At 39.9% G+C, this 20,029-nt stretch overlaps 1 protein-coding gene across 1 annotated transcript; it reads right to left on the minus strand.

Annotated features, from left to right (window-relative positions):
• Positions 1-313: 313 nt before the first annotated feature.
• Positions 314-18,865, minus strand: LOC124856828 (protein-arginine deiminase type-2-like). Its single transcript, XM_047347713.1, has 16 exons — positions 18,584-18,865; positions 11,001-11,172; positions 10,613-10,682; positions 10,340-10,401; positions 9,319-9,436; positions 8,414-8,566; positions 8,046-8,233; positions 7,049-7,152; positions 6,655-6,766; positions 6,290-6,397; positions 5,339-5,490; positions 3,751-3,898; positions 3,245-3,338; positions 3,074-3,153; positions 2,371-2,499; positions 314-1,900 (listed from the first exon to the last, which is right to left on the minus strand). The coding sequence occupies exons 1-16, from the start codon at positions 18,673-18,675 to the stop codon at positions 1,667-1,669; spliced, it is 2,016 nt and encodes a 671-aa protein (XP_047203669.1). The 5' UTR covers positions 18,676-18,865; the 3' UTR covers positions 314-1,666.
• Between the last annotated feature and the right edge of the window lie 1,164 nt (positions 18,866-20,029).

A 20,029-nucleotide genomic window follows, 5' to 3' on the forward strand; every position in this document is an offset into this window, starting at 1 on the left:
CCAACATCTCTAGATGCAGCGCACATGGCCAATAGGGAGCCAAATGTCAGAGTTTCTGTTTTGATTTGTAAAGTGTAATACTGTATATAGAAATAACTGACCTATAAGCACTACATTTACCGTTATTTTAAAAATACTGACCTTTTTGAAAAGCGTTGGTTTGTTGAGAATCGATCACACTGTGACCTGTCTTAAAATTGCCTTTTAAATTGTCACAGGAGCTGCTTAGAGGGAGGGTCATATTTACAGGCACCGTGTTGCCAGATGAATGTAAAACTAAATAGAAATTGGTTTATTAAAAATGAAGGGAGAGACATGTTGACTCATTTTATTTCAGTAAATTCACAGAAGATATTTATTATGTATTTAGCAGTTGACAACATTTATATTGCATACAAAGTAAAAAAAAAAAAAAAGTTTAAGACACTGATGCAAAGACAGACCTCCCCAAAAGTGTAAATGGTATTCATTGAAGCTCTTTATAGTGACAAAATAAAGTGGCACAGAAAAATAAATGAGAAACCTATAAGATGTAATGCAAAACTTTCCTTTCGATGGATTTTTAGAGAAAAAAAAACAATGTTGGCTATTAAAAAGACATGAGTAGATAAAGTCTACCCTCTTGTGGCTCTATGTTATTATTGCACATTACTATGTGGTACCTTCAATCTACATGTGTTTGCACTCCATACCAGTGTCTATCAGCAACTTTAACACTGGGAGAAAACTTTTGCTGTGCTTAATTCAGATGATTGTACTTCTGTTTTTGTCAACGGTTTGCTTAAACCCTTAAAAAAAGACTCGTTTGTAAATATTGCTTTTCATCTTTTTTTGTAAATTACATTTAAAAAAAGGTTTATTAAATATGAATATAAACACCACTATCCCTAGACTGATTTATTTCCAATAAATGATGGTTGTTACTATGCAAAGAATGATAGAATTCAGAATATATCTGATAAGAGAAGAACCAACCATGAAGTAACTGATGTTCTACTGTTTCAGTATTTATTTAAATCATTAAAATGTTATTATAGGCCTTTGCAAAAATCATATATAACCATTTCAGTACTAATTTCATCTTTCATGTGCCACAATCATGAAATGATTTAAACTGACACCTCAACTCATTAAACAGACCTGGGGTACAAACTCCAGTCCTCGAATGAATGGTTAATAACCAGGCCCTGCAAAGCCTGCTGATAGACCAGAAAGGTAAATCAGCCTTTTGATTCAGGTGTGTTGGAGCAGGGATGCATCAAAATATTAGGGGACACTGGTACTTAAGGACTGTAGGTAGAACCCTTGAAATAGACCCTAACATTTGATTGGCTAACCTACACTGCTTTCGTGCATGGTCGATTTTAGCCTTAAAGGTGGAATCTAGTTATGGATCTCTGGTTGTAAATTTACATCACAGATATAAGAGATTGACAGGAAAAGCATGAATGCTGTGTAATTTAGCTGATTGCTGTGTACTCTTTTAAAACCACACCAGAGTTGCAGTGAGATGCTTTCACTGCACATTTGATTGTTTGATTTGATTAAAGCAATGATACAAAGAAGAATACAAGTTAGACATTAATATTGGCAGATGCCATCACTACAAAAACAACCAGAACTGAATCCCTTGCTACTTTAATTTCTCTCAGTTTCAGTTTTTAACTCACAGCTCAAGGTTCCACCATTTGAAGTCAAATGGCTTTCTACGGACATTGGAACCACAATGCACCTCTCCCAGCAGTTTGTGGTAGGTGGCAAAGTCGTCAATAAACGTACAGTTGAGGCCCAGAGCCTCCATCAGGGAGCACATCTCTGCCTCGAGGACACAGCGTCCATTCACCTTGGGGCCAAATGGTTTTGGAATGCCAAGATTTTTCCCCAAAACAATCATGTTGACCTGAAAGTAATTTCACAAGCCATGGAATTAGCTTATTTTTATAGTATGTAAAAAAGTAAATGTTACCCTTGGTCAAATCGTGAACTAACAGGGATTAAATATGTTTTTTTGAAAAACTGGGTTAAATTTCGTCAAACCCAAGTGTTACACCCAGAACTGTAGGATCAAAACATATTAAACAGAACCTTCTTGCAACACCAAACAGGCTAAAATATGTCAAACAGCAACACAAGAAATTCAAGATCAGATGAAAACTATTGTCATTGTAAATTATCAGTCCAGCCAATCTAAGATTAGGGGGGAATTACCTCTTTTCATAGGGCAATGCTGGTTTGGATATTTTACAATTAGTAAATTAAGTCTTCGTTTGTTAAAAAGAAGAAATTGTAAAGGGACAAATATCTTTTCACAACACAGTAGCTCCACCTGTGCATTTTAACATAAAAACAAAATGAATAATTAAAACAAACCATATCAGGGTAGTAGGCCACAACTCTGTTCAACCACTTCATCTTGAAAAGAACTGGCAGGTCAATAATGTCATCATCATCCAGGCCCAGCTCTCTCTTCAATACATCCCTGTTCCAGTCAATGCAGCTCTGTTACAAGCAGGTGGCAAAAAAGAGAATTTTATTTGAAGATAATATTATTTGATGCTCACTATGGGGCATAATGAACAGATGTGAACAGTATAATTGCATTATGTTTCATGTTTAGCACAATGTAAACAGCCTCATAAATCATACTTACAACTGTGAATCTACTGTAAATAATAATAATGTTTTAAATAAATGAGTCTACCCAAATAAATGAACTTCAACCTCATTTCCATCTATAGAAAGCCACCCCAGAGCATGATGCTGCCATCACCATGTTTCAATATGGGCATGGTGTCCTTTCACTGATGGTCAGTGTTGTATTGGTGACCATCATAGCTTAAAAAAAAACTTGTTTATAAATTCCTGCAGCTGTCGTACTAGGTACAAGGACAGCTGAAATTTATTTCAGATTCATCAGATTTACTGTAATTTATGGTGGGTGTGATCAAAAGCAGACTGAATGCAGAAACTGAATCAGAAGGTCTTCAATACAAACATTAAAAAAAAACTTGTACTTTAACAGGGATGCGTTTAGTTTCGAGAGCCCCAGTATGCAGCTTACATTCCCACTCACCTGTACATAGTTATTTTCAGCTCGCAGATTTTCATCACTCAGGATCTCATCCACTGTCACTGGCTTTTCATCATTCAAACCTTTTGAAAGAATTGCACTTTTGAGTTCTGTAAGTTCTTAATATTTCCCATCATTGTTTTAAGGTATCAGCTATCAACAGGCCAAATGTACCGTCAAACATCTTGGCTTGTCCATGTCCGTCATTGTGGAGTCTTCTGAATATTTTGTAGCCCACATCTGGGCTGGCCAGCAGCAGTCGAAAGCCCTGTAAGCAGGCACACAAAAGACAAAGATAACACGTGTTCTCGTATCCGGAGGGCTCACACAATCCCTCAGTGAAAGTAAGGGCTTTGTAGCATGAACCAATAATGGTGGCAAATTAAAGGAAGAATCTGAACTCTGGAACCCCAGGGACAGTACATCTGATGGATCTGTATGCAGCGGTAAGCATTTTGCAACTATGGGTTTCATCATCTATAAAGTTTGAACAGAAGTATTACACAGCAGTATTTATACAACCATCTTCATTAACACAAAATATTTCTTTAATCTCAGAGTTTCAGAGACTTCTAAAACTGATGACAGGATGAAGCATAGCTTTTCTGGCAGACAGCAGTATAAACACTATTTATATATTTTCTTGTCATCCGTTTGTTCTTTTTAAGTAGCATGTCTACCTTTCTGTCAGGAGCAGGAACAAAACTCATGAATTCATCGATATGGCCAACCAAGAGCCAGTCAGAAAACAAGGCAACAGGCTCCTGAACCTTCTGAGCCCACAAGAAGTCTTGAACCACTTTGGTCATGTTTCGTCCCTCCATTGCCCTTATAGAAAGAAAGAGAAAAATAACTATTGACACATACTCTTTTTATTCCTCCGAAGAGGGTGTGGATGTGCGTGAATGTTGTAGTCTAACATTTACGACAGACATTTTTATGTAAAAAGAAAGGTGTTTCAGCCTGGTTGAGGTGAAGGTTAAATTATATATGCTTCATTATCAAATGTGTAGAAAAGAAAAGCTGGAGCGTTATTTACTTAAAGTTCCATATAGTCATATGACACTAAACACGAATCAGATATGCAATAGTTTAACAGGCGCATAAAGATCATAGAGAGAAATCTGAAAACAAGTCAGAACTGTCAAAATAAGGTGAGATCTTTCCATGTAATCCATGCAACATTTAGTAACTGCTCACAGTTAACTCCATAAAAGTTACAATAAATATCCTTATATCCTTATTTGTAATCCATGCAATAATTATTAAAACACACAGTTGAAGCAGTGAGGAGTGAAACAAGCATGTTCTCATATTCTGGAGCTGAGAGACTGGAGAGGCCTGTGTGGAGCCACGTATTATCTGCCACATGTTATCTGTCTTATCTTTTGCAAAAATATAAAGTATATCCAAAGAAATTATGTATGATGATTTTATATTCTTTCACATGTATTGAATAAAATTAGTAGTCTTTGATTAACAAGTTAAAAGATGTATGATTGAAATGTGGATAAGAACTGAGAATTAGAGGAAAAACATTCAAGTTTGACATTCTCAATCAGCTATATATGAAAGAAATATAACATTAAAGCATGAATAAAGAGAATGAAGTGATGGTTTTGCAACTGTGTTTTAAAGTAAATGCTGGAAGCTGAAGAATGAAATGTGTAATACTGTGTAAAGTTTAAAACTGAGCAGATTAGGGAAAGAACTGTAGGGTGACAAGGAGTGACGAGAGCCAGCTGCATGCTGACAGCAACGGGAGGATATGACTACAGACCAGCGTAGCTATTATTAGCATCTCCAAGGCTGAGAAGCAGAATCAGTAGGTCACAATAACCATGACTAAAGTATTGAGCAATAATCAAGAAGCTGAGCTGAATAGGTTGCGCAATAACTAAGAAGCCTAATAAGGGCCTGACCGGTGAAGGCATCAAGCGCTATAAAAACAATGATGAGAGCAGAAACGGTGTTGTTTCCTTGCAGAAGACCAGCGAACAAATTCGGATGGAGAAAATAAGCTTGGATGGAAAAGGAACAGAGACACAGCCCAACTGATCAACTGCATTAAAAAAGAGGATCAACCCGTGAGCCCAAAAAGGACTGTGCCTCAAAATTAAGAATCTGATTTCATCTAAAGCCTTTTTATCCAGACAGAACCCTGGGAAGAAAATGAAGCAAAATAAGCCACGAACTAAGACTTGCCCTTTTATAATTTGCTTAATAACCTACCTAGCCTTAAAACTGTTCTGTGGTGCTGTTACTTACGTTGGGAAGGCAACCCCAATGAGGATTCTGCCCAGAGGGTATTTTTTTCCATTCACCGTGACAGGAGGGCTAACCTCCAGGTTACCGAATGAGTCCAGACTGCTCACATCTTTTCTGTGAGCCACCCTGGTCACATACCCAAAGTCAGGCCCCTGAGGATGAAAATCGGTTTAAAGAGCTGCTCGACCAAGGCAAGACAATTTTTCTACAAATGGCAAATTAGCTGAATTTAGAAATGGAAATATCCTTTATTGTCCCTCAGTGGGGAAATTCAGGTGTCCCAGCAGCAAGGTCACAAAGGGAAGTATGCAGATTCACACAAATTTAGGAATAACAAAAAATAAGAAATAACAGACTGTACAGTAAGGGCAGATTAGCAACACAAGAAAATACTGTACAGTTATTAAATATAACATACTTGGGTTCTCAGAAATGTATTAGTTACAATAATTTAACAAATATACAAACTATGACTGTAATTATTTGGGTATTATATCCTAAAAAATACAAACTATGCCTTCCTATGAGAAATAACATTTTTCCTGTACACAGTTCTGAGATTTACCTAAGCTCCATAAGAGTGGCATTTGATCATCATCTGCACAGTTTACATTTGATTTACTGCAGCCTTTATTACAAGCTAACAAGCGTGTAGATCTTCAAACTCCTTTCTACATTACGTTATCGTGTCACAAATAATACATATTTCAATATTTGGCACCGATACAAATACAATCGCAATTAGCTTAACTGCTGGTGGTGATCATTTATATTTTTTGAACGAATTGAAAGCTTTACAAAAATCAAACTGTCTACTGATGATCTCTGATGTTCAAAACAGAAAACATCAAGATAGTCAAGATGCCCTGGAGACCTATTAAGTGGCTACGGATGTGATAAGATGTTAAACATTTTCCAAAGCATTTCGTTTCTGTAAACAGAGACTCTTACCAGAAGTTCATCATAGGGAAAGTCATCAAGAGTTCCATCTCTAGGGGAATCCAGAACCACAGGAAAACTGTGATGGGGTGAATCAATGTAACCAAATTCCAGTTCATCCTGAAAAACAGATATTTAATCTTCCTTCTTGTGCTTCAGTTTTTTACAGATGACTGGTTTCCTCTGTTTTGTTAATGCTGTCTAAATCCCTCACATATCAAACTATACGTTAGTCAAAAAGCACTAATAAACGTAATGAAATTATTAATACAAAAGCAGACAATTGTAGGAAAATGTTCATGAAAATCAAGTAAAGAAAATGCTTGAGGTATGTCAAGCGAAAATGTTTCGGATTTGGACTCATTACGTGTTCTTACTTGCATCCAGCGGTCTCCTCTGTTCATATACTCATGGCAGATTTTCAGCTTGGACCCACTCTTTGTAACAAGGTTCCTCATTCCTTTGAGGAACTGGTAGTTATCAGATGTACTGAAACCACAGACAGACATGTGTTTTGTTGTTAAGAAATAGCTTTTACATTTTGAAATTATGACTTTTGGCATTCTAAAATGTTGTAACAGTTGATTACTTGATGTCGAACAAAAACGTGATAGATTATTAGAAAAATAGATATAAGTTAAGACATAAGTTAACAGTCAGGCATACACTGCATCAGCAGCTGCAAGAAAACTAAAAGAGGAAGATGTGATGCAACCTGCTAAAATATTTACATTTCACAAACATCTTTGTTATTCATTAGCTAACTTTTACCTGCAGACAAACACCTCCACAGGCTGGAGGGTGTTGGGTGTCATGATCCATGGCGACACTCTAAACACCACTTTGTCGGTGAAAATGGGCGTCTCAGGAATTCCCTTTAGAAAACAATTTAGTATACATACAACTGTTCTGTTAAGGCCTCAGCAGGTTTGTCAGACAACATCAGTAAACAAATAGCATTACGAAGACCAAGGAACACAGGTCAGGAATGATGTTGTGGAGAATTTTAAAGCCTGATTAGGTTACAAAGCAATATCCCAGAGCGCCATTCAGTCCGTTATCAGAGAATAAAATGAGTACGGCACAACTGCAAACATACCGACACCATACCGTCATCCACATAAACTGACAGGCTGGGCAAGGAGAGCATTAATTAGAGAGGCAGCTAATGTATCTCTGGAGGAGCTGCAGAGATCCACAGCACAGGTGAGAAATCTGTCAACTGGACAACTATTGGTCATGGACTCCACAAATCTGACTTTTATGGAAAAGTAGCAAGAAGAAAGTTGCTGGAAAAAAAAAAAAAGAAAATAGGGGGATCCGATAGAAAGCCACGAGGCATGTAGGGGAAATGCAAACATGTGGAAGAAGGTATTCTAGTGATATGAGACTAAAATGTACTTTCTGACCCACATAAAACACACCTTTCTAGCAGGACAATTATACTAAACACACAACCAGAGCTACAATTGAATGGTTTAAAATCAAAGAATGTTTATGTGTTAGAATGGCCCAGTCAAAGATGTGCAAAGCTTCCTGAAGGACTAACAGCTCCAGCTGTAATGAACCTTTGTCCTACAAAGTATCAAGGGGCTTAACATAAATGCATCCCACAGTTTTCACACATTTGTAAAATAAATAAATCATTGTACACCATTTTCCTTCCACTTTACAGTAGTGATGGGTCTATGGAGTCTATTACATAAAATCACAATAAATGCAATGTAATTTGTTGTTGTAAAATAAAAATAAAAGGAAAAAGTGCAACCTCACGGATTGGCTCCAGTAAGCTGAGGCTGATGGTTATGAGCCCATCAAAGTCCTTGTCAGGAAACCTCAGGCCTTCCACATAAAAGTTCATCTCTGCTGAGCCTCCAAGGTAAGGCACTTCCTTGGACAGCACCTCACTGCTAAGCACCAGTGGAAAGTCCTTGACAAAGGCACTAAATATTTTCCCTGCAGAAGCAGAAATATTAATAATCACTACCAGCTGCTTGACTTAGAAAAATACATGTGCCTAATGAGTGATTAACTTAAACTATAAACCACTGCAGCCAAAGGACACTAGCTGAATTGCACCTGCATTACATCATCTGTTGTCATTTATGTTTTTTTTAAACCCTCGTTTTTACTCACGCAGGCTGTTCTTAACCACATCAGGGGATTCAGCTCTAAAAACTCGAACACCCTCTGCATCTCCCTGAGAGATGTGCATGGTGAGTTTATAGCCTTTTGGGAGTTGGGCAGGGCCTCTGGTCCGCAGCACCATGAGCGACATGTCCTTAAGATCTGTATTAAAAACAAAAAAAATACACCTCACACAATTTACTTCTCCCTCAAGTATTAAACATGACTTGCAGTTTTGGTCCTCAGACTGTAAGGTTTTAGCTCTAAAGACAAAATGCAAAGACGTTTGATTTTTGTTGTCTCCAACTTAGCAACATGTAATCATCTTTTAGAAATAATCTTGTTTCAAGTCTTGCATTGCACTGGCTCAGATTATTACAACACAGTTGCTGCATAAAGTAACTCCCAGCTAACTAGGAGCACTCGGTCTCAATTTCTGTCACAAACTTCTCCACAAACCCCCAAGTTCACGATTACTACCGTATTCCAAAACAATTTAATCCAACAATAGCAATTGTTGCAGATCTTTTTATTCTCAGAGTGTCACTTCTGGCAATAATGAATAAAAATTGGAACTGATCGATTCTGGCTGAGAAAAAATGGTTAACAGTAACTTTTTTAGCTGGGATAAAAAATGACTTCATTTATTGTTAAATTTAAGCCTTTGATTATATTTTAGGTACCGTAATATAATAACTATAAGTCCTAACTTTAGATACAATACAAAGCACAGATATTGTAATATTTCCTCTTTAGGCTGTCTTCTAAAACCTTAAAACTGTTTCAAATACACAGATCTGCAACACTAAAACTTGCATCAGAGAATGCAAAAATTACCCATTTATCAAAAAAAGCAATTATTACACAGTGGAAAAAAATTAAGTGAAAAATACTGCTCTGCACTGATATTTTACCTGTCACTTTGGAGATGCGGGCCTCCTCACAGTCTGGTTTCTTGTTGTAGAACTTTTCTGAGTCACAGTTAACCAGAAGGATAGCTCCGTGCCCATTAGGACCCCATTTCCAGGATTCCTAAGAGATTTTCAACAGACCAAAAATGGCAAAGAGAGTCTGCTGAGATGTCTACACAGCAATTCTGTAAAACTACCTTAGAATTTGTGTTTTTTTAACACAAGGAATCAACTTTATGCAAGAACATGTGTCCATAAGTGGTGTTATTTTGTTGAACTGTGAACCTGAAAATGCAGTTTTTTTCATGACAAACTAACTATGTGCCACTTTCCCTGATGCTATTAAACAATGTTCTATCTGGGACTAAATGAAAGATGTCAGCGAAAGAACTCAAGTCATGACCCTTAAAGGTAAGAGTTTGGTGACTGCTGTGTTTTTATGTATGTATGAAGGTTTGTCTGTGCACAGTTCAAGCCACCATACACATATGCCCACCTCTGTGGGAACCTGTTAATGATAATGTATCTCTTTCACTTGCTTTAGATTTTCTTGCTATAGATTGCTATACATACTTATTTTGCACTCTGATAATTAACAGCAGTTTTTTTAAGGGTTTGGCCAGAATAAAACACAGTTTTGGCTAGCAGAGATAACAGGAGAAAATTAAACAGATGTAAATGAGGTGACAAAGTCCAGCTTGCAAATGCTAGGTGATGGCATCTTGAAATTAGAACTACTTCCTGACGGTGAATTGAGAGAATACAGTGTGGAATGTAGAGCAAAAAACATTTTTGGACAGCAAAAGTTGGACAGCTGAATTCAAAACAAAATGTGGAGAATAAAAAAAGACCATGCAGAGGTGAAAAAATATAACCGTTCCTTCCTCAGCATGTTCAAGCTTGTACAAAGAAAAGCACCTTAACACCCTTAACTCATCAATAGGTACCACGGTAATTTATTTCCTGACAAGAATTCTTATGGACAAGTGGGTAGTGTTACTGTAATCAACGTTTCAGGTTTTACCTTGTCTGGGTTGTTCTTCTCCACAATACCATCTCTGTCAGCATCCACATCAAGAGAGATCTCTGTGGGACAGACACGTTTATCGCATACTGCTTTTGCATTACCTTATCCTTTCACTCAGAAGGCTCAAACACAGTGCAGCTATTGTTTCACTGCTCCCTGTTCCAGTACAGAATAATGTTTAGACTTTAATCTATTTTCAAACAATAATTGATTAAAATCAAATAATTTAGTTGCAAATTTCTTTATGTTGTTTAATGAAATAAAACTTACCAATGGCTGTCAGGTACAGAATTGCTGTCCCCAAGACCTCTTTGTTCTTCCCATAGTAGCAGACAGACAGCTTATAAAAAAGCAAGTATGCCAAGTATGTGTCAATTAAAGGATAATAGTTTAATAGCAAAAGCTGTAAAATATTTGAGAATGTTGCAATGATAGCAAGAGTCTATGATCTCAATCGGTATGAAATAATTTAAAGGCTATGAATTAAAATTAAACTACCATTAACTGAAGCTAGATCTGCTAAAGGGCATGGTGGGATTGAAATTAATTCTTCTTTCAAGAAAATTGATGTGCTTTATTTTTTTTTACATGAACTTAAACAATAAACGTGTATTTTATCAAACCTGAAGCTCTTAATTTTCATGGCTGTCCAAATTACCTTTTCATTCTCTTCGGACTGACTGGCATGGCTAATGCTGATGAGAAGCACTGAGTTTCCAGTGAGGAGTATAGGAGACAGGTGGGATGTCTCCGCAGGTGGAGGGCTTATGTTGTATTGAACATTGGCAGTGCACTTCACAGAGAAGAACTTGGAACCAGGAGGGGCACTCCTGAAAACCAGAACAACACATTTTGATTTTAGGTGTTATAGCTAATACAGAGATTGTGTTCATTTTCCACTACACATAGCATTTTGCATGCAGGCCCATAAGTAGAACTGTATCTCGTTTGACCAGATCACCTTCTTCTAAATGTTTGCTGTGTGTCATGGCTTCTGGCAAACAGTAGAGGAAACCTGTTATGCATTTTTATAAATAATCTTGACACTTTCCATTGCAACCAGATTGGTGGAGTGCACAACTCATAGTTGTACTGTCAGAAGAGTCCTCTATCTGTGATTTTCTACAGCTTCTCCAAAGTTAACAAAGCCTTTTGCCTGCTTCTCTAAATAATGCTCACCTTACCCCTGAACTTCTACAGAGCCACAGACTTAACTCCCCAGGGGTGGTACACGCACCTACCTGGAGGAGGAGCAACATCTGGTGTTAAAAACCAACAGCCAGCAGTGAGGCCAAAACTAACCAACCAATCCACTGGGGTTCATGACCAGCAGCTACAGTACCGCACCTCAGCCGCATGATGGAGGTGTGGACGCACAGCACACCCCTGCACCCCCAATTCTGTCACCCTATAGAGATCACTATGCTGCTCCACCTCTGACTGGCGTGCTGGTGGATGATTGGATTCGGGACATGCAATATCTCCTGGAAGCAATAGAGCTCCCACCACACCTGCGGTTTTCCACTGTGGTGCGTCATCTGAGTGGTGAGGCCAGGAAATTAGTTCTGAACCTACCCCTTTATGACCAAACCCCTGAGATGGCTTTTGAAGAACTGAGGGCTGAGTATGGCGACACACAGAGCTCTCTAGACCCACTGGCTGACTTCTACGAATGGAGCCAGAGACCAGAAGAATCTACCTGCTCGATATCGCTTGAAGCAAATTTGAGAGCGGTAGAAGATAGCCAAAGTGGAGGCAAGCCATTCCCAGACCGGGATGGCAAACTCACCTGGCAGTTTTTAAGGGGTCTTAATGATGAAGAGGTATAAAATATATATATATATAAACAAATATATATATATACACAGTTGTATACATTAGATCAATTACACATTAAGTTAGGTAATCAAACGGGTAGAGCCCGTGGTCACCGGGGCAACCATGGGCGAGCAGCCAGACCCCCATCCACGAGACATAAAGACAACTGATGGAGGAGAAAACACCCTATTAGTGGGTCCTAGAAACAAAGGTGAGGTGGAAATCAATGGAATGAAGTGCAGAGCACTCATTGACTCTGGCTCTCAAATCACCAGTATTACCCACAGCTACTGGTGAAGCCACCCTATCCTTCAGAAACAGAGGTTACAGCCCTCTTCGATACCAATAGAAGGTGCAGCTGGTCAGAATGTAACCCACAAAGGTGTTCTCTGCATTAACTTGAAAGTGTTGGAAAAAAAGAGTTTAAGAATGTGCCAGCTATTGTGGTCGAGGACTCGGAATATCGCCTGTCTGTCCCTCTGCTGATAGGAACTAACGTTCTCCGTGCCTCCAGGGCCCATCTCCAAGCAGCTTATGTCCAACAATTTCTCCAGCATGTCGGAGAGAGCCATCCACAATGGTACACCTCTCTTTTGGAGGTGGGCGATACAGGACATTATAATGTGGAGGACAGGGTGGGTCCGGCTGTGTATACAGGTCACAAAATACACATCCCTGGGGAAAAAGAAATGGATCTAATGTGCAAGGTGACAGCTGGCCCACGGAGAAAGACATACACTGCACTGATTGAAGGTCAACGCTCCCTGCAGCTTCCTCAAGACTTCCTGGTCGCCAAGGTCCTCGCTGATGTGAAAGGGGGATGCACCCCTGTGAAAGTGATGAACCTGTCTCAACATCTAGTTACATCAAGCCACACATCCACCTAGCCAATGTGTCCCTAGTGGATGGTGTTCTGGACTTCTCAGACAAAAAGCAGGGCAAAAGCCATGGAAGCAGGTCCAAAGAGACATGTCTGAGTCTGACTCAGGTAATATCAAGTTGTGGTGTGGATTTAAGCGAAGCTGCAGTTGAGGATGAACACCAGCGCTCCGTTCTTAAAGAGCTGGTGGATAAGAATGTTGATGTGTTCTCCCACCATCCTATGGATTATGGTCACAAAGACTGTGCAACACAAAATTCCACTGGTGAATTCTAAGCCATTCCGGCTCCCCCATCACAGTGGCAAGATGTCAGGAAGATGTTGATCGAGATGGAGGCAGCAGGGGTCATAAGGCCCAGTAAGAGTCCTTACACTTCACCTGTGGTGGCTGTGACAAAAAAGGATGGCTCGCTACGGTGGTGTATCGACTACTGTAAATTGAACTCCTGCAGCACAAGAGATGCATTTCCCCTGCCAAGAATAGAAGAGGCTCACTGGGGCAGGCCAGGTTCTTCTCCACGCTTGACCTCACATCAGGTTATTGGCAGGTGGAGGTGGCGGACCTTTGACAAGCACAAAACAGCATTCAGCACACCGATGGGTCTGTTTGAGGCCAATCAAATGCCTTTTGGGTTACAGAATGCTCCATCAACCTTCCAGAGACTCATGATTTGCTGTTTTGGAGACCTGAATTTCACCCACCTCCTTATCTATCTGGATGACCTAATCATCTTTTCTAAAACCTTTGATGAACATCTCAACAGACTGCAGCTGTTGTTCGATCGACTTCGGGAGCATGGACTGAAGCTTAAACCTTTAAATGCCAGCTGATGAGAAAAGAAGTGCAGTACCTGGGTCACCTGGTATCTGCTGAGGGAATCCGGACTGACCCAGAGAAGATTCGTAGAATCAAAGACTGGACCAGGCCAACAAACCGCAGGGAGGTCCTGCAATTTCTGGGGTTTTCTAGCTACAACAGGCGGTATGTCAGTGGGTACTCTTTCTTGGCGGCTCCCTTATACCGGCTCACAGGTGGTGACCCAAGAGTGAAGAAAAGAAGGGGGGAAAAAAAAGGCTTGGCACCTGACCCACCCTTCTTACGGACAGGTGAATGTGAGGATGCATTCCTGACCTTAAAACGCAGACTCACGACCACTCCGGTGCTGGGTTACCCGAACTACAACCTACCGTTTGTCCTACAGACAGAAGCCTCAGGGGAAGGGCTAGGTGCTGTCCTGGTCCAGGTTCAAGATGGCACAGAGAGCCATATCTTACGCCAACCGAGGGCTGAGTCCAGCAAACACGAGGTATTCCACCCACGAGCTGGAGTTCCTTGCCCTGAAGTGGGCGATAACTGACAAATTCTATGACCATCTCTATGGTCGTAGATTCTCAGTCCAGACAGACAACAACCCCCTCAAGCACATCATGAGCTCTGCAAAGTTGGATGCCACGGGGGAACGGTGGGTGTCCCATTTGGCTGCTTTTGACTTTGATATCCAGTACCGGAGAGGACAGAACAATGCTAATGCTGATGCCCTTTGGCATATGTCAAAGCAGGACGTCAACGAGACCCTGCAATCATGCCCTCTGCGGGTGTCCAGAAAGCTCAAACTGAGTGCAGAACAGTCCATGGAAGATTCGGAGAACTCCTCAGCCCAGACCACACCAGCCTCAAGTAAACCATTTAGATGCGGCAGGTAAAGCATTTAGATGCAATGACCCATACATACAACTGTTCACGCCATAACTCTACCAGGTATTTGCCATACTTCTTGATGTTCAGCAGACATCCTAGACTCCCAGTTGACCTCATCTTTGGGCTCTAATGAACCAGGTGAATACAATGAATATGTTCAGAGACTGCATGACTGTCTATGACAGGCGTATGCCCAAGCAAACCAAACCTCTCACCAGGCCAAAAGTCAGCAGAAAGAAATACTACTACCATGTGGAGGGACGGCAAAAACTAGGCAACAAGTGGGAGCCTCAGCCATACATTGTGGTGAAAAAGCAACCAGACATACTTGTGTATGTGGTGTGGACAGAAAACAGTGATACTGAGAGGGTGGTCCACCAGAACCTTCTGACCCAATGTATGTTTCTCCCAGTAGAGCAGGCAGAGGTGGTGACAGCAGGGGAGATTGAAGCTGACACAGCAGAAGAGGAGATAATGGAGGACACAGAGGATATGACAAGACAAGCCTGTGGGGTGACCATACAGGGAATGGAGGACTTGGAACCCGATGAGTTGGAGGAAAATGTGGAGGAAATTGCAGGTGAGACGACAAATAAGCAGGTTGAACAGCCTGGAATGGAAGGAGTGCATATGCCAGACAGAAAATCTGAAGGAAGGACGGAACATGTAACGGATGGGGGTATCACTTCGGCCCCTGGACCCAGTGCTCTGAGAAGGAACTTGCCAAGGAATCGGCATCCCCCAAGGAGATTTTCCTGTGAGTCACAAATAGTGGAAACTGAGGACATTTGACAAAAGATCAAAAGAGGATGGAAGCTGTGGGAGTTAGTGAGATGTTTGCAAATGCCTGACGGTTTTGAGTGTTTAAGACTGTTTTATACAAGCTGCAAGCTTGCTAGTCATTCGTTCCATTGAATACACTTACCGGGTTATGCGCGTGACTTAATTACCTCGATAATCTCTTTTTAGTTTAATGACTGAGTATTTGATTCTGTATAGGTTTTTTTTTTATATATATATACTGTATTTGGGAAACTGCTTTAATGTGAGGTATGTTGATACTCAGTGTTTGTTTATGCCTCGGAAGGTTTGGAAGTGTGCCGAATAAACTTAACGGTCTCAACCACGACTTTGACAACCCGTGCCTGATTCTCACCTCCACCCACACTCCGACAACAACCCTTAGAACACAACGCAGAGTCTTCGGAAGTAGCGAGGTGCCATCTGACATGGACAGGGTTACATAAACATTACTTAGGATGAACACTGACGGTATTCTGATTTGCTTATTGCTATCTTTACTCGCCAGGCTGGTCATTTTCCTACTTCATCTATTTAATATTTATGTAGACACTCACCTGTCACCATTTTACTGTGAGTGATTTCTTGTATGAATCAGGTTGATTTGGCAAAAAAACCAAAACAAAATGGGAAAAAAGGTGGAGTAAACCGAAATGGACAAAGGAGCAGTGCCTGCTGTTGGCACACCTGGTGAAGAGTGTTGAAACAGGCACACCAGACCAATGGTCTCGAGCAGACCAATGTGTCGTTCCCTCTGCTTTCTGCACCAGCCTGCAATGTGAGCAGCACTGGTGCCTGCTGCAATTAAGAGCTACAAAGGAGATTGCAGCACACAAGCGAACTTCTCTGCAGACAAGTGGGTATTATCATGTAAGATACAACAAATACTTATTCACCTCCTTTACATCTTCCTTCTGCGTATATAGTGCTTAGATTGTACTTCATCTTGTCTAGCGTATTTTACAGTCTGTAAATAATGCTGAAATCTGTCTGTACTATATTTGTACATTGTTTCACTCTTTATTCACGGGTATTCATTATTGTTTCTATTACTCATTTATCCTTCCTAATATTACCTCATTAGAGGTGCACCTTATCTCTATAATAATAACTGTATGATTGTTATAGAAGCTTATGTTCTCATTTACTCAAGAGTTTAGGGTGTGGATCCCCGCACAATCGAGCCAGTATCGTTTTATTACTTCACTGTCATCGTTCAAAGAATATCTTTCTCTCGGTCTTTCCGCCATCTTCTCTGCTTAAGACACTCTTAGGCTCATTAAAAAGTCCTCCTCATTACTCTTAACATTTGTTCACTTTAGGAGCTCTCTTAAGGATTAGTGAATAACTTTATCTTACCAAAATAAAATTCTAAGAAAAATCTTTAAATTCAAAAAAAAATTCTTAAAATCTCATCACTAGGAGCTACTTTTAGTCTTAGGATTCTTTGTGAATACGGGCCCAGATCACAAACCAAATTGGCAGCAGAGGTCATAATGAGGTTATTTTAAACCTTCGCTGGCTTAAAAAGTAAACCAATCTTAAGAAATTATGTTTTATTTAAAAAAGTGACATAAAAGTGACATAAGAAGCAACACTGTTACTGTACAATCAACTATATCACCTGATGCATGAGTGTCCGGTGAAATCATGCCTACATACAGAAACCACCTAAAACTCCCATGTTATAAGAACTACCAGTTTATATTAGTGTTTACGTTTATCACTTACTTCAGTTTGGGACGTTTTAAAAGACAGGTAAACGGTTTTCAACTCTGAATTCATTTGAACCATAAAAAGATTCAATATTTGTTTTTGTTTAATATTAGCTCTAGTTTAATACCATAATAGATTTTTATGACCCAGTGTCAAAGTTCTTCTAAACATGCACATACTTATCAATTCTCTGATAGAGGAATTTATATGCTTAAACCAGGAGTTTCACCCTTCTTTTTCTACTTCTACAACTGTGCATATAATTATTCTGACTACATAAAAGCCAGCCTATTACTTAAGATGTTCTAAATATAGTGGAATCTGTGCTATTTACACCTTGTGGCCTGTGTACAGTTGAGTCAGTAAAATTAGGATGTGGAGATTATAAGAATCACAGCAAAGATATGTGAGTTTAAACATTCACCACCTCAAAGACATGAAAGTTACTGTAAAAAAAAAAAACCTTATCCTGAGATAAAAATAGTCTGACTTTGAAAGTGGAAATTGCCCAGACCATGAGTATAATTACTCATTGGTCATGCAAAGGCAGTAATAAGTCACTTTCCAGTAAGCAAAACATCAACAAGTGTCATGTGCCTAGAGTTCTGGTATAAGATGGTATTGAGTTGCATTTGAAACACTTAGAGCCCTGGCCAGACAATGCCATGTGGCAGTCCCATCAGTAATCTAGCTGGTTGTTATGCAGAGTATGCTGGCATTACTCAGAACGTAGGCCCATTTCAACGGAGAAAGACAAAGTCTTTTCTGTTGGCTCCAACAAAAGAGGACTGTTGTGTCCGTACCGTCCAAAGTAAAGAAAGTGTCCAAAGTAAAGAAAAATACACATAATTTCTGCTTCTAAGATACAACTGTCATTCAGTGATTTAACGATGACTTCCTTATTTTGCGATAACTCTACTATAACAATACAGTTGTGTAACTAACGTGACAATCATTCAGTCAATAGTAAAAAAAGTAAGTTTAAGAAGTTTTTGTTGAAACTTTTAGCGCCTCTCAAAGTGAAAACTGAAGGCCTGTTCTGCATCTAAAAACGCCGCTCATGTTTTTGCATAATAAAAAGGGCTCAATCTAAAGTTTAAATCCATTTTGGCACTATGTTTATACGTTTAACAGGTTAACACAAAAAGTCGACCTACAATGAGGCTGAATTTACTAAAAAACTATATTTTGTTTTATTGTCTAACATAAATTTCCAATAGCCTCTGTCATATTCAAACAGAAAATTATTAGCCTTTCTGAAATGTATTCAAACACCGGATCTTTGATAAACAGAGCGCCCCAGTGTAGGCTGCACAGATAAACCTACCTGTCTAGGTTGACGTTGAGTTCAGAGCCGACCACGCACACTATGCTGGTGGGTTTATCATAATCTACTCCGAGAGTCCGCCGATGACCCATGGCTGCAGTCTTCTAAGCAGTGACCTACTCTCCAAGGCTCTGTCACAGTTACCAGTAGGCGAAGGCGCAACCCGGTTAGCAGGTTTGAAACAAGTGTTGAGAGCAACGAGCAACTGCTGTCCGCAGGGACCTTAAGAACTACTGCGCGGTGATTGGTCAGCAAATAAATAGCCACCCTCCCCTGTTCATCTCTTTTCCGCATGTTTGTTTAGAGCCAAACTGCTTTTATGTCTCGGTGCAAGATGGCCAATAAACGCCATTCAGCTACAAAAACATAATATTGACACATTTTCTTAAAATAAACTTTTACTACATCCGTCATTGGCCATTGCCCACCGGGTTAAGGTCTGTTTTCTCACTTTTCATGTCAAGTTCTGTTGCGTTGGATGGCACACGAACTAACAATTAAGTACCGCACTTTCAAACAAATTATCCGGACACGTGAAGAAAATTAAGCCAGGCAGCTAAAAGCAAAGCTGATAAAAACTTTGTCCACTAAACATATTTGAAATATTTACTTATAATGCTGAGTCTGCTTAAATCTTTATTGGCATCTTCCACTATTTGGGTTTTACTTAATTAAATTCTGGTATGTAGTCTCTTTCTCTCTCTCTCTGTAAACGGCAATTGGACCATGTGCCTCTTTCAGTGCAGCAGAGTTGACCAAGATGAAAGCAGACAGCTGGGCTATACCAAACTTTATCGGTGCTGTTTGGCCAGCAGGGCCGACCTCAATTCGTGGCAGTGCCAGGTAGTAATGGCACTTCCGGTGGCAGCTGCCACTACCACAGCTGAGCGTAGTAGTGGCAGCTGCCACTAGGATGACAGTCTTGCTGAGTTGCTACTAGGGTGACAGATCGTCTCCTACGTCTACTTCCGCCGTTTTGGGGGATTCAAAAGCCGGTTTTCGGCAAAACAATTGAATTATATTGCCTATTAGTAAATTTTTGTCGTCAAATGATGATGTTATTGCTTATTAAACCGTGTCAAACTTGTAATAAAGTGACATACCTGATGAAAATAAGTGGTTGACCACTTTAGTGACACCTGCCAATAAGTGTCCAGTGAAATATACTATCAGTAATTCCTGATATATTTCAAATGTTCATTTCTTTTCATTTTGATGATTATAACTGATAACTAATGAAAACCCCAAATTCAGTATCTCAGAAAATGTGAATATTGTGAAAAGGTTCAATATTGAAGACACCTGGTGCTGCACTCCAGGGCACAGAATCCATGTTGCTTGAGGTCCAGTGTACAGTTTCCACAGTCAGTGATGGTTTGGGGTGCCATGCCATCTGCTGGTGTTGGTCCACTGTGTTTTCTGAGGTCCAAAGTCAATGCAGGGAGT

The sequence above is a fragment of the Girardinichthys multiradiatus genome, chromosome 20, assembly GCF_021462225.1.
Source record: "Girardinichthys multiradiatus isolate DD_20200921_A chromosome 20, DD_fGirMul_XY1, whole genome shotgun sequence".
In the NCBI taxonomy this organism is placed as follows: Eukaryota; Metazoa; Chordata; class Actinopteri; order Cyprinodontiformes; family Goodeidae; genus Girardinichthys; species Girardinichthys multiradiatus.

What these genes read in the sequence shown, in the direction of transcription:
- LOC124856828 (XM_047347713.1), bottom strand. Translation starts at nt 18,675, where the DNA reads ATGGGTCATCGGCGGACTCTCGGAGTAGATTATGATAAACCCACCAGC. An exon ending in AGTCCGAAGAGAATGAAAAG is followed by an intron (nt 10,683 to 11,000) that starts GTAATTTGGACA and finishes CTTTTTTATAAG; the next exon opens with CTGTCTGTCTGCTACTATGG. An exon ending in ATTGGGGTTGCCTTCCCAAC is followed by an intron (nt 3,899 to 5,338) that starts GTAAGTAACAGC and finishes TCTTTCTATAAG; the next exon opens with GGCAATGGAGGGACGAAACA.